General features: G+C 38.8%; 2 protein-coding genes across 3 annotated transcripts in view; both read right to left on the bottom strand.

Annotated features, from left to right (window-relative positions):
• The window catches only part of LOC108873302 (mucin-5AC), a 52,725-nt gene that overhangs the window by 13,734 nt on the left and 23,757 nt on the right, over positions 1–15,234 (bottom strand). The gene's annotated exons all lie outside the window — the stretch shown is intronic.
• LOC108883155 (uncharacterized) lies at positions 44–8,265 on the bottom strand. Its single transcript, XM_018676063.2, has 7 exons — positions 8,064–8,265; positions 7,140–7,487; positions 5,027–5,341; positions 4,581–4,634; positions 2,769–2,867; positions 2,337–2,377; positions 44–2,128 (listed from the first exon to the last, which is right to left on the bottom strand). Exons 1-7 carry the CDS (start codon positions 8,101–8,103, stop codon positions 1,991–1,993), a joined length of 1,035 nt encoding a protein of 344 aa, XP_018531579.1. The 5' UTR covers positions 8,104–8,265; the 3' UTR covers positions 44–1,990.

The following is a 15,234-nucleotide window of genomic DNA, read 5'->3' as shown; positions in this document are numbered from 1 at the left end:
GAAATGGCAGAAAAATAATCAATAAAGACACAGACAGAGGAAGGAAATTCAAGAAAATCTAGTGTAAAACTTCACAAAGCTTAAAGAAACAGGTTCAAGTCCTGATTTTGATCCAAGACTTTCTCTAATGTCTCCAGCAATGAATTACGCTGTCAAAAATGTTATCAACATTTTGTGACTTGCCAAATTAAGAATATTTCTTCACATTAATAGAAAACACGAGCGGTCTGGTGTGATGTTTCACTCCAGACATATTTACTGCTGTCATTTACGACCAACAGGAGCAGCAGATGGATCATGGTAAACACACAAAAAATACGTGGCCAGGTTAAGAAATATGTTCTTGGTTTGGTTTAAATATGATTGTGGTTTGGTTTACCAGATCTTTGTTGTCATTGTTACAATAATACACATGCAGTTAAGATTAAGGAACAGTTTCAAATGAAATGTCTATGAACATAACTTCCAGGAAACATGGTGAATATTTTCATGTTATCGTTGCCATTAAAATGAAAACCACATACCATGATTTCACATTGCTCCTTAGAGTGCATTATGTCAAAGATAATGAGATGAAGCACGCCTTTCCACAATCCACCTCAAAAGGCCATAGTTGAATAGTTAAATCTTTGACATCTATTTCAAGATATAATTAAAACACACAAGGTCATTGTGAGAAAGCTTTGTTCACTGTAGCACAAATCTCAGTAAATGCAGCTACCTTTTAGCAGTTTATAATAAAGCAATACAAGCTACTTTAAGTATATACATAAAAATAATTAGATGTCAAAACACCATCATAGCATCTTCTCAAGAGTAAAAACTGAGTGAAAATATTTCTAACCTGCTAGAAAGACTTTTCAAGTTGAATTAAGTCAATATCAAACATCAGACAGAAATATCAAAATTAACCTATGTATTTAAAAAAAAAACAAGTTGAAAGATTCCTCACTGCACTAAGGAAAAGACAGCAAAGAGCGACACTATTTTCAACTTTTTTCAACTGACACGATTTCAGAATAAACGTCTCATTATCACCTCCACAAGGCTCTAACAACAGCTGAATGATGAGGTGATGAAACTGTTAATAATAGCCCTCCTCTTAAACAGCAGAGATGTGGTCACAGCTATTGGTTCAGCCTGGCTGCTGATCTCAGTTCAGTCTGAAGTCCATCAACAAAGTTTTTGGCTAAGACCAATAAAAAGGCTGCTGCAGTAATGAAGGTGTGAAGCAAGAAGAAAGACTGTATTTTTGAAACATGAAAAAAGATGATAACACCATGACTGGACCAGCTTTGTGGTGAGCTGCTCAAAAGCTTAAATTTCTATCAAATAGACTTGACATGTTCCAGCAGAGAACCAGCAGGTGGCAGAGTTTGTCTTGTAATGTGCTGGGAGCCAATGACAAGGATTTCTGTTTGACTGGTTTTTAACTGCAGGTAACTCGAAGGACATAACTTTATGTCACTAAAATCTGAATCATTTCTATTTAAATCTTTTAGTTTGGAATTCAATTTCAGTTTTCTGAGACACACGTCCTTTACATGTTTTTGAAATTGTGTACAAATTCTCTTCAGTTCTCTGGACATGATCCTCAGATCTGAACACCATCAGTTTTCAGCCTGTTGAAAGGTGACCAAATGTTCAACACAGAGGTTTGTATAAACATACATTTAAGAAGAAGCTTTATGTAAACAAGTGGTAGCGTAGCTGTAACTGCTAGATCTAGTTAATATAGAACAGCTTGTGTGCTTCAATGAAAGAGTTTGGGCACAGCGATGTTTCAGTCAATATGATGATGAGTTAGTTAGGGATATGAATTTTAGTTTTGCTGCGTTGTTGTCAAGTTTCTCCAACTTGGCAACATGGAGAATAAAGAAATGAACTGCAAATACAGAAAACATGCATCTTAATTTGCACTGTACTGAGTTCTCAGGGCCAGAAAACAAACTGAAACCTTGGGTCACAGTAACAAATTCCAGGTCTGAATTCACAAAGTCTCATATGTGTTGTTTGTGTGTGTGAGTGTAGAGTAGGTTTGGTCCTGATCCATGCTGGCTGGACTGAGGCTCTGGTAGGTGGAATCTTCATGTGTGGAGACTGGAGGACAGTTCTCATAGGGGGTAATCTGAAAAACACAGAGACTGAAAGAGCAACTAAAATACCACAGTGAACATTGTCACTGGTTGAGTCAACTGTAACTTCTGTTGATTTCTACAGAATTTTAGATGAGAATGAGCCATTTTCTGGAACATTCTTCAAACTGTGACTGTTTCAGCTTTACAGTGGCCATCATAGCCAAGAGTGAGAGTAAACAGAGAGTTAATCAAAGTCACCTCCATGTTTGTGGCGTCTGAGTTTCCTCTGGTCCTCAAACCTGTGGAACAGACAAAGGATTTTCTCTGTTATAATGAGTCATTATTAAAAGTGCAGATGAGGTTGGAAGGTCTTTCCTGCACTGAAGGCTACTGCGTGTCATGTGACTGAAGGTGATTTAGAAATAAATAAGCCTGAGTTTCTGAATGCATCATCATCATCATATCATCATTCATCAGCCAGGTTTAATACAAACCTGCTGTTTAACTCTCCAAAGCAACTGAACCACTGACAGCAATGTCCACATTGTAGCCTGTAGGTCTTCACATCAGTTAGTGTTTGACCAGCAGCGGCAGATCAACACATTGTATACAACAAATGGTTGACTAAGTGTTGTATGAAAATGAGAAGTGTTATTTGTCTGTGTCATGGTATGTTTCCTGTTGTCTTACCACAGAGTGTGGGGTTCCTCTTAATGCAGATTATCAGCACAGCCAGTGATGAAAGGATGAACACAACGACCAGAGTCAGACCCACATACAGCAGCACACCTGTGGAGATGAACAAGTTTGTTACACACTGACCTGGTCGATGAGTGGGTCTATGTTTAGTTTGTGTCCACACCATGGACGCTACTTCAGTGATGGAATTTTAAACAGTGCTAGTTAACAGAGAATACATTTCAGTAAATATAGAGCTCTATTCAGTAAATGAGAAAATGTGCATTGTTAAAGATGGATGGCAGGTATATGACCCTCAAACCAGAGACTGAGGTTCACATCCAGTAGTGGCGTAATTCGTCACCACAAAATTTAAGATTCCAGTGGCAGCGTACTTTACACCACTCCATCCGATGCTTGGCATCACGCTTGGTGATGTAAAGCTTGAATGCAGCTGCTCGGCCATGGAAACCCACACCATGAAGCTCCTGGAGTTTTAGTGCTGAGGTTAATGCCAGAGGAGGTTTTTGAGCCTCAGCACTCTGCGACCCTGCTCTGTAACTTCACATGGTCTGCCACTTCAGGGTCGAGTTGCTGTGGTTATTAAAGGCTTCCACTTTGCAATAATACCATTTACAGTTGATTGTGCAATATCTAGGAGGGAAAATTTTTTGCAACTGTTGCAACAGTGGCATCCTATTACAACATCACATTCAAATTCAGTGAGCTCTTTAGAACGACCCATTCTTTCCCAGATGTTTGTAAAGGTAGACTGCATGGCTAGATGCTTGATTTTATACAGCTGTGGCAACAGGACTGAATGAAACAACTGAATTAATTGATTAAGAGGTGTGGCCCAATACTTTTGTCTATATTAGTGTATCTGTACCCATGACAACATTGTCCCCATGGTGACTGAGAATCTTGGACCTATCTCAAGGACCCAGTTCTTCCAACTGTCAGAGATCTGGGTGTTATATTTGATCAGGCGTTTAGTTTTACCTTAAATACACTGTGTCTCATTCTGAAATGGAAATGATCATACATACTTTTATTTCATCTTGGCTCGATTATTGCAACTGATTATTCCTCTGCCTGCACACTTTTTATTTTATGGATTCACACTGTGAAACACTTGACTGAAGTGACTTTTGTTTTTGAAAGGTGCTATATAAATAAACTTTACTTACTTACTTGCATTAAAATTTTTAATAATGCTGGTGCCACTACAAGATCAGACATTGTGGTCAAAAACAGACACATTGTCTGTGAACTTTTTACTGATATGTTCAGTATGGTATCATATGTGCAACAAAATATGTAAATTAACAAATGAGAAAACATAATCAGGTCACAATTACAGTATGTTTGTATATAAATGTTGTTTTTAGGAGACAGGGTTAGTATGAATATGACAGAGATTTTAGAGTATAAAGTGCACAGGTGCATCCTCAACTCTAGTCATAGTTGTCTGTTAAATAAATGATGTTCAGGCCAATTCAGACATTTTGTAACCAGCTGTAAATCCAGATGTTCTGACAGCTGTCAGAAACACCTGAATGTGCTCCATGAAAACACTGATCACACTGTGACCTGCTGAGCTACAAAATCTGGAAAAACAGCAGCAGCAGTTTCAGTTCTGTTTGTAAGAGCGAGCAGCAGTGAAGGATGTGAGCAGAGCGGCCATTTTGTTTCTGTTTTTATTGATATTTGAAGGTAAACCATCAAGAAATCCTGTCAGACCTTCCACTGGGATCTGTGCACAGTAATTATACTAAAACTTTCAGTCACAGACTTTCATCTAAACATGGTGTGTGGACGTACCTTCAGTCGTTGTGTCAGACTGGTCAGTGGTTGTTGTTGTTGATGGGACTGATGCTGAAAAAGGAAAAACAAAGAAAGAAAGGAAAGAAATCCTTATGACTGAAATGAAATGATCCCGATTGATTTGAAAGTTATTTCTTTGCAGTTCATCACTTTCAATTCCTACAAACATATTAGTTGTCTTTAAGTGATCAATATGATTGGATCATTAATATATAAATAACCAACAGTTTGTAATATATTTATATATTATAACTGATTTTACAGCAGAACTGTTGGTTTTAAATGAGCATTTCTCAGTGTTCATTATGATAAAAATACAAGGTAACATGGTTGTCAGACTAAATATCAGGTTCTTTAAAACATCAGCAGCTGAAGAGGAAAAATATTCTTCACACATCCAGAGACATTAAGGAACATTTTTGTTCAGTTCAGTAGAAACTCACCATCTGTAACAATGAGCTCAAAGTCCCTGAGTGAAGACGAGTCCAGAGCACACCAGTACTGTCCTGAGTCAGACTTGGTCAGATTTGTGATGGTCACAAACAGAAAGGATCCTCCTCTAGTTCCTGTTAAATATCTGATGCTGTATCTGTCTCTCTGAGCTCTGTAACCATCTGTTCCAACAAGAACCTTTTCTTGACATGAGTCTTTACAGAAGAACTTTGATATTCCAAAGGAAGTAAAGAAACATTGAACTGTGACGTCTTCTCCAGTTCTCATTTTGAGCAGTTTGTCTTCATGGTTTCCAGTCAGCAGTGCTGTTGAAAAGACAAACAACAGTTACTATCTGTACTGAAGATTATTACAATGTCAGATCTGATCCACAGTCAGACTGGGAGCTGCCCAGTTCAACCAGTCTGTGACTCCAACACTTTAATCCAACAGTGATTCTTCCAGCAAAGATTCAAAGCATCATAATCTCAACCTCTGATTGGATTCTATTTGATTTCATTCATTCTGACACTTTAACACAACAGAACACAAACTGTTCAAACTGTCACACTGATCAAAATACTGAACAGCACATCCAAAGTCATGTGTTTTCATCTGTCAGCTCCTGCTCCTGATAGAAAATCCTTCACCACACAAACACTAAGTATATACTGTAGCTGTGTAGCTGACTAATATTCAGATAAAGTGCTGTTTCACTTCATCAGTTACTGTTTGAAATGAACATTTATCAGTGTCCACAGTGATAAAAATATCAAGTATGAAATATACTGCCAAGTCAAAAAGAAAATCACCACCTTTTTAATTAATTTAATTAAGCAAATAGGTAAGAGCCTTCCACTGGAAAATTACTGCAGTGGTTTATATGTTTCATCTGGCACAATTTATTGAACCCTAACTGATGCAGTGAGTAGCTTCATATTTCTTAAACAACCTTGTCAGAAGACATATCCCATGGTCATGGAAAAGATGTGACTGATTAAGAAGGATCAAATTATGGGCCTAGCATCAAGGAAAGAAAACAACTAAGGAGATTTCTGAAACTTAACATTGGGTCAAGAACTGTCCAATGAATTATAAAAACCTGGAAAGATAGTAGTGAATCCTCATCTTTGAGGAAGAAATTTGGTCGGAAAAAAATCCTGAATGATCCTGATCCAAGTGCAGTTAAATGTCTTGTGAAACTAAATTGTACAAAATCAACAGTAGAACTCACAGCTATGTTTAATAGTAAAGGTAAATGCATTTCCACACACATACACACAATGTGAAGAGAACTCAAGGAATTGGGACTAAAAAGCTGTGTGGCCTCAACAAAACCACTTGTCAGTGAGGCTAATTGGAAAAAGGCTTCAATTTGCTAGGGAGCATAAAGATTGAACTCAATGTAAATAGGTCATGTGGTCTGATGAGTCCAGATTTACCGTTACAGAGGGGGTGGGTGAATCAGGGAGGATCACGTCATCCGCCTCTCCTCTTGAAGACGAATGACGTGACATACCCATCATGCCTAGTGCCTATTCTATCAGCCTATGGGGGCAGTGTTATGATCTGGGGTTGCTCCAGTTGATCAGGTCTAGGTTCAGCAACATTATGTACCCAAACAATGAGGTCAGCTGATTTGAATATACTGAATGACCAGATTTTTTCATTTTTTTCCTCCCTGTTGGCACAGGCATATTCCAAGATGACAATGCAAGGATTTATCGGGCTGAAAAATTATGAAAAAGGATTCAGGTTCAGGGAGCATGATTTTTCACATCATTTTCACACATGGATTGGCCACCACAAAGTCCAGACCTTAAGCCCATTGAGAACAATTTGGACGTGCTGGAGAAGACTTTACACAGTGGTCCAAATCTCCCATTATCAACACAATATCTTGGAGAAAAAGCTCTGGACAGAAGTAAATGTTGTGACAATGCATAAGCTTATTGCAACCATGCTACTGTAAATGCGTGCCAGAGTCAAAGCTAAAGACAGTCCAATGAAATATTAGGGTGTGTGACCTCTTTTTTTGTGTATATCAGCAGCTGTCGGTGAACAAACATTTCTTCAGACCTTAAGAGACAAGAAAGAAACATTCTTATTTTAATAGAAACTCACCATCTCTGACAATGACTTCCACCTTCTCGTATGAAACTGAAGATTGGGTTCTGCCTGCACCGCACCAGTAAAGTTTTGAGTCAGACTTGGTCAGCTCTGTGATGGTCACATACAGAGATACTCTTCCATCAGATCGTTCTTCATGTCTGATGCTGTATCTGTCTCTCTGAGCTGTGCCATCTGTTGTGTTGATGAGAATGTTTTCTGGTTCACATTCTCCCTTACAGAAGATCTTTGTTGTTCCAGATGAAAATAAACCACAATCAACCATGACATCTCCTCCTTTAGTTCCTGAAAAGACACTGATCTTTGAATGATCGATGAGAACAGTGTTTCCATCCTGCAGAGCTGTTGAACAGATGAGCAATCAGTAGTTAGTGTCTATGCTTCCTGTAAGATGCTGCAGTCTGATCCACAGAGTCACATTGGGAGCTGCCCAGTTCAACCACAGTCTGTGACTGAGGATCAAACAAAAAGGAAAGTGAGCAAGACAAAATATGATACACCAACTGGTAGAATACTGAATATATTATTATAGTGTTTTGGACTGTTGGATGAACAAGAGCTGAAGAAGTAGTCAGGTGAGTTCCTCATTGATGTACGCTTCATTCTGAGGAAGTAACAAGTACTTGTAATGAACTATTTTTAAAGGATGAGTTCATAGTGTAAGTGACAGGACAAAATCCACAGTCCTGCTTCTGTGAAAAATGCATTAGAACGTTTATCTGAAGTTAATATAAGGCTCCTGTTTCAGGACAGACTTAGAAAAATGTGAAACTATCCTTTAAAGTTAATCATACCTGACTCTGATCATTATGTTTAACCAAATAAACACTCATGACAAACTACTGGTGCAAATGTACAACTGACCAGAATAAAGACAAATTACGCAATAATAAGAGACAACAAAGTGAATGTACTCACAGAGGAAGAAGCAGCAGATCAAAGTGTGACAGACTTTCATCTTGAGGTTTTGATGGTTTACCGCTGCTTCTCTTTTCCTCTCTTCTTTCTTCACTGGAGAATGAGGAACTTCTTCACTTCTCTAAATGATGGAGTCCCTCCTCCAAACACATCACACAGCTCTACTCTCCTCCCCTCTCCATCTGTCTTTATTTCTACTGCACTGAAACACACAAACTCTCTGAGGATTAAATTTACCCTGAGTTTTGTCTTTTAGGCTACATTCAGGCTGCCCTACCTTGCTGTTGAGGGTTATTGGAGCTGTATGTAAAATAAATTGAATAACTGCAAACACTACTCAGGGTTTAAAAACACGGATACCAACTTTGTTTCTTGTGTTTTTTCATCACATTTTTTTTGCTGCTGCAGACTGCTGCAGTAGAGTTTAGAGAAATGACATTTGATTCAAGAAATATCTTGAAATGAGTTGATGTGTATTGGAAAAATATTCTAATCATTTCACTGCACTCCATTTTTCACCTGGATGGAGTTTGCTTTTGTTACACTATGAATGAGTCAAAACAGGTTGTGTAGAATAAATCAGTTACAGTGAAGAGTCAAGAGATGAGTAAAGTGTGTTTGAGCTGGTACCAGTCCAGGTGACTGGTACAATCCTACCACATCCTGCTGTTTCACTGGTCCTGTTACTGTAGATTCTGGTTCCTGGTGGATCAAACTGGGAGGCTGGTCATCAGTGGAGTCACTGGGTCGTCTCACTAAAAATAAAAAGACAAGACCTGCATTTACAAACATCATACAAGAGCATAACATCTTCTAATGATGTGACAGTAGTCACTTACAGTGATGAACCTGAACCTGCAGCTCCACTCAGAGCCACAGATTCAGGTCCATCAAAAAGCTTCATAGTGAGTTTCAGCACCGTGTTTATCTGTCACAGCTTCACTGTTCTGCTGTGTTATAACACTGTGGGGCAGGAGGCAGCTGTTTACAGAGGAAAAGCTCTAAAACTCTGTCAGATATTTCCCTCAGGTGGTGGTGGAGACCAAACACAGAGCTAAAACAGGGGGAATCCTGGACTAACATTCACTGGATCAACAGAAACACGACTTCAAATATATGGTAATAGGAGAAATAATGCAATGAACACACAACAAAGACATTCAACTACAAATGTTACCTTCATAGAGGATTTATCTGTTCTCAGATAAACACTGTAATTCAGACAAATTAAGTGTTCATATCAGTAAGAGTAAAGCAGAATTAGTTGACTATCAAACTGACAAACTTATCAAAGTCACGATATTTACTTCAGTAAAACACTAAACTGGTCTTTGAAAAAGAAAACCACTTGGTTTGTAACAATTAAAACAGACCTGGAGACCTGCTGAGAAGAAGAACGTAGAAAGTCCCATAGAAAAGCTCAGAGAAGCGGCTCTTTAACAGACGTGGGTCGGTTAACCAGACGTATATTTACCAAACCAGACAGTTCATCTTCATCCGTGAAGTCTTTTCGCTTGTAAAACCAAAAAATACAGATTGAAAACACTTCCAGTAAATGAGAAACCTCACCTTTGTGTAGCTCGTCCAGGTGAGTTTTCTAGTGCTTCATCTTCCTCGCCTTGTTGTGGCGCAGTAAACCGTGATGTGCTCAGTACCGCCCCATGCGGTCGGAGGGCGGGAAACACATACTGCTACCTGATGGTTGTAGTGTTCAGCTGAGGATCCACCACTGAGCCCAGTCCATTATTAATGAGCAAACTTCAACAAGCGACACAAAGGTGACATTTACAAAGACACACACAAACAACTACACAAAATACTGGTTTTCACATTTCAAATAATAGACAGCTCTTCTTACAGTGTGTAACATCAAGAAAAAACAAGTAGAAAATCCCCTCAGGACTCGATGTCCACCTCCACCCCCTATTATTTTGCTACTTTGAAGCAGCATTAAACTTGAACTGGATTTTTAACATGTCTTAAACTGTTGCTTGGATGAACAGGAAATGAGACATTTTAACACTCCTCAGGTGTGAAAGACAAACTCACTGTTCAACAGCAGGAAGTGAGTGAAGACTCTGTCCAGACAGAATTAAACTCAACATCAGAGCTTTTTCTTTTTCTTTTTTAATGAGAAACTGTGTTTGTTAAAGTTAAACATTCTGAGATGTCTGCTGATTATACATTCAGAGACAGCAACAAGAAATAAGAGGAAGGCTGAACTCAATGAAGTGAAATCAAACAAAGTAAAAACTCAAATAAAATCAGGACAGACTCTGATAAAAGTCTGCTGTAATAAGGGATTTAAAAGACGCTCTGATTTCCTCAGGCAGGTTGTTCCAGAGTCTCAGATCATATTTGTGAAATATTTATATACTATCAAATAAAACAGACTTGACATGTTCCAGCAGAGAACCAGCAGGTGGCAGAGTTTGTCTTGTAATGTGCTGGGAGCCAATGACAAGGATTTCTGTCTGACTGGTTTTTAACGTCCACTTTTTGACTCAGTCAGCCCTGCAGGAAGCTCAGCATGTCAGGGTCACTGGGCCAGACAGGAAGGAGACATGTGAGAGTCAAGTCAAGTCAAGTCAAGTCAAATTTTATTTATATAGCGCCAATTCACAACAGAAGTTATCTCGAGACGCTGTACATATAGAGCAGGTCTAGACCGTACTCTTTATCTTATAAGATTTACAGAGAAAAACCAAACAGATCCACCATGAGCAAGCACTAGGCGACTGTGGCAAGGAAAAACTTCCTTTTAAGAGGCAGAAACCTCGAGCAGAACCTCGAACCTCAAGTCAAGTCAGTTTTATTTGTAAAGCAATGAATCCCAGCAAAAGTTATCTCAAAGCATTTTTACTTCAGAGCAGGTCAAGATCATTCTCTTTATATTATTATATTTACAGCAAGTGAAGCTGGACCCAGAACTGATCCCTGAGGGACACTATACACTCTTCATACTGTCGTCTCTAGAGGACTCTATATCTCTTCATTGGTCTTGATGGTAGGTCATAGTAAACACACACAGATCTGAATTCTGTGGAGACTGGACGACAGTTTTCATAGAGGGTAATCTGAAAAACACAGAGACTGAAAGAGCAACTAAAATACCACAGTGAACATTGTCACTGGTTGAGTCAACTGTAACTTCTGTTGATTTCTACAGAATTTTAGATGAGAATGAGCCATTTTCTGGAACATTCTTCAAACTGTGACTGTTTCAGCTTTACAGTGGCCATCATAGCCAAGAGTGAGAGTAAACAGAGTTAATCAAAGTCACCTCCATGTTTGTGGCGTCTGAGTTTCCTCTGGTCCTCAAACCTGTGGAACAGACAAAGGATTTTTCTGTTATAATGACTCATTATTAAAAGTGCGGATGAGGTTTGTCTCTCTTGTTGAGATGAAGCAACAGGAAAACAGCCACTGAAAAAACACCAACTACACTCACACACCCAAAAAACAAACCAGATCTTCCTGTTGCAGGAAACATCAAAGACTTTGGTCTGATGGAATAAAAGTGGTGAAAGGATTTAAAATCCTGTTCAAATATGAACCATGACGCTTCTTGACTCTTGAATTTGTTTCTATCAAATTTCAGAGGAAGACCTTTTGACTGGATAAAAGTGTAGAATGAGTCAAGAGTAAATGGAAATATTTCTATGTCTTACAGCAGCTGTTCACACAGTCCTCAAGTGATGTCAAAATATTATTTTTAGTGAGAAATGTGAAGTGTTTGTCAGTGTATGACTCTGGAACCAAAGATCCACCCAGACCACACCTGTACCGTCCTGAGTCGGACTGGGTCAGATTTCTGATGGTCACAGACATGATTCCTCTTCCAGAAGATTCACCTTTATATTCAATGCTGTACCTGCCTCTGTTAGCTCTGACATCATCTGTGTGAACGAGAACATCTTCTCCTTTACATTCGTTCTTACAGAAGAACTTCCTGTTTCCAGACAGAGTCAAGTGGCAACCAATTCTACCACTTCCTCCTTCAGGTCCTGTATAGATGTTGATCCCAGAGTTTCCACCACACAGTGAATACTGATGATCAGAACTTTGTGTATTGTAGACTTACTGTAAAACAGACAAATAGACAGTTTGTGATGGGAATATGATAGGGCCCTCTGTCAGGAAGTTAATTATCTTCTTCTCATCACTGTCTCTTTGGTTTAACTCTAGCTGCACCCACAACATGTTGATGAGGATGATAACGATGAAATGTGGAACTGTAGCAGTGTAACGTGGACATCTTTGTACATCAGTGACTTAATTATGAAGTTGCTGTAAAGCCCCTTTGACACTGTAACTGTAGCTGTTTCAGACTAAATCGCTGTGTCAAAGTTAAAAGCACTCAATTCAACAGCAACTAATATCACTCCATCAGAAATTGGAAACTTCTTGCTCCACCACCAAAGTATATCTGATGAACTCTGAGACCCAGCCTCCTTCTGCCACATTTTACAGGATGTTACTGCAAAGTGAATGATGTGGAACATCAGTATCACACACTCACACAGGTTCACTTCAGAGGATCAGCTTTAATATGACAACCACCCACATGCTGACTAATCAGCTCACTGATATGATCCTGACATGGACAAAACCTGCTGCAGTCATGATAAAGTGATGAGTAAAAAAGAGTAAAAATATTTTTATAGAATTTATAAATCAGTAGAATCAGCAAGATAAAGCAAGGCCTCTATCAAACCAAGGGATTGTGGTTTACGTCATTAACATCCCAACTGTGCTTCTGTTTGGAAGTTCTTATCCTGTGAGGGAAAACAAAAACAGAAAAGAAGTAGGCACGCCAAAACTGACAACAAAAGATGATGTCAGGTGTTTGAGGCCTAGGATAGGATAGGATAAATCTGAAGAAAAAATAATGATAAATATTTAATAAAACATTCATAAAAGCTAGTCAAAGACCCAACAAGTGTGACAAATAACACTGATACAACACTGATAATTGAAAACAAAACTAGAACAAATAACTGAGGAAGATTGTTTTTTCTTAGCTTTCATTACAAAGTGCAACTGACTTATCAAGTAACTGGTTAAATCTGGACTGTGCTCATTTCTTTGTGTAATACTCAAAGTTTAAAAGAGGGAACATCAAAAAACTGCTAAACTTTCATTTCAGAATAATCAAATGAGAAGATGTTGAACATCTTCACTAACACAATCAGTTCTATATGATCAGAAGAGAGATTATTAAAAATACCAGATTTAGATTTTAAACGGCACAATACAAAATCCAGATTCAGATCCAAACATTACTATTTCTTTTCTATGTTTGGATAAGCAGAGTAGGTTTGGTCTCAGTCCCTGCTGGCTGGTTTGTGGTTTCAGCAGATGCAGTCATCAGGTTTGGAATCCCAAACAAGGATATGGCGTTAGAATCCCTCTCAGCCTGGCGGGGTATTCTTAAAATATATGAGACGGCCCTCTGTAATGACAGAGCTGCCTGTTACTCATCATTGATAGCAAAAAATCAAAACAACCCCACCACTGTATTGATCCATGTATTCCTATAGCTCTCAGGCAACTTTATGAGCTACCAGCACTGATTTATCTCTGAACATAAGATCCTTACAAACAGCTGTAACACCTGTTTTTGACTGTTTTTCTCCAATTGATCTTCTCCCAAACTAACATCAACACTTTCTTCATCTATACTATCAAACCTGCCTCCTTCCAAACTAGATTGTTAAAGGAAGTTTTACCCTTATCACTTGTTTACTAGACACTGAAGTCTCTTGAAATAGCTGTAATTAAACAGAAGAAAAAAACAGTCCATGCATTTGTTACTTCTGGGCCGGACTATTGCAATTCCCAAATTCCCAATTTCCTCATACAAATATCTAAAGACTCTCCAAGTGATCTAAAATTTCTAATCCTCCTCACCTACAAAGCCCTTAATGGTCAGACACCATCCTCTCTGGAAGAGCTCATAGTCCCCTATTATCCTATAACACTGCGCTCCCAGAATGCAACCCAGCCAGTTGAGGAAAATGGCTGCCCATCAGGTCTCTTTCTGCCTCTTAAAAGGAAGATTTTCCTTGCCACTGTTGACCTTGCTCATGGTGGGAGTTGTTTGGTCTATGTAAATAATATCATAGTGTACGTTCTAAACCTTCTAAGCTCTGCCCTGAATTGGTGACTTGACTTGGAGATCCAAATCGACTGGAAGACTTAAAGTGGATACTGTCCAGAGCACATTTTATGTTTCACTGGGTTTCTACACATACATGTTCTCACCTTGGTCTCCTTTTTGTCCATATTAGGGAAATACTTGAAGACAATGTCAGTTACACCCCATACAGAAACAACATGTAAGATGAAACAAGGTAATGAAGTCACCCTGCATGTTTCTGTTGCCTGTGTTTCCCTCGGTGTCCAAAACAGATCCCCACCTCATCTTACACAGGTAGAAAACCCGAGAAACAGCCATCAGCACAAAAGCTGAGGGCATACCTACAGCCACAGGCATGAAATAACCTGGGTGAGAGTTGTGGGCCGGGAGGGATGAGAGTGAGAGAGATTAGAGAGACAATGTCGTCACAGATAATTTTACAGTTTTTGCTAAAAATGATCCATCCACCAGAAAGATGTGGCACATCACAATGCTGATTACACAAAATGGTTATTGTACTGGTGTGCCACGCCACTACAAGATGTCGGATTTTTGTCAAATGCCACAGTCACATACTGACCACAGGAATGTCAACCAGAAACTGTTCAGAAACATGAGCAACCAATGAAGTTGTGGGTCTATATAAGGCAGGAATCTTGGCACAGACCATCTGCAGCTGCATCAGAAAGGCAAACATCCATGTGTGTAGTCCACACCACAGCATGGATCTGACAGCTGCCCGGCTTCACAACCATCTTATCTGAGCTAAGACGCATGTCCAATGGCCCTTGCTCACTGGACAACAGTGTGGATGGATAATAACAAGCCATTGCTAGTGGACAAAAAAATGTAGCATCAAATATTATAATAAAGTAAATGATTGTAGACTTTAACATTGTAGACTTTAACATCACAATAAATATTATATGATGATTCTGACAGATAGTCTGATGTCCTGAATATTAAAGGTAAATGTACTGTTAAGTTTCTGCTTTGCAGTGTGATTTCTAACATTTATAAAACTTTAGA

Source organism: Lates calcarifer, linkage group LG6, assembly GCF_001640805.2.
Source record: "Lates calcarifer isolate ASB-BC8 linkage group LG6, TLL_Latcal_v3, whole genome shotgun sequence".
NCBI lineage: Eukaryota > Metazoa > Chordata > Actinopteri > Centropomidae > Lates > Lates calcarifer.
The sequence above is the reverse complement of the archived record's forward strand: the minus strand, read 5'-3'. Positions and strand labels throughout refer to the sequence as shown.

Coding starts and splice junctions, on each gene's coding strand:
- LOC108883155 (XM_018676063.2), bottom strand. CDS start 8,103: ATGAAAGTCTGTCACACTTTGATCTGCTGCTTCTTCCTCT. Junction 2,868..4,580: donor GTCTGACACAACGACTGAAG/GTACGTCCACAC, acceptor TCATCTCCACAG/GTGTGCTGCTGTATGTGGGT. Junction 2,378..2,768: donor GAGGAACCCCACACTCTGTG/GTAAGACAACAG, acceptor TCTGTTCCACAG/GTTTGAGGACCAGAGGAAAC.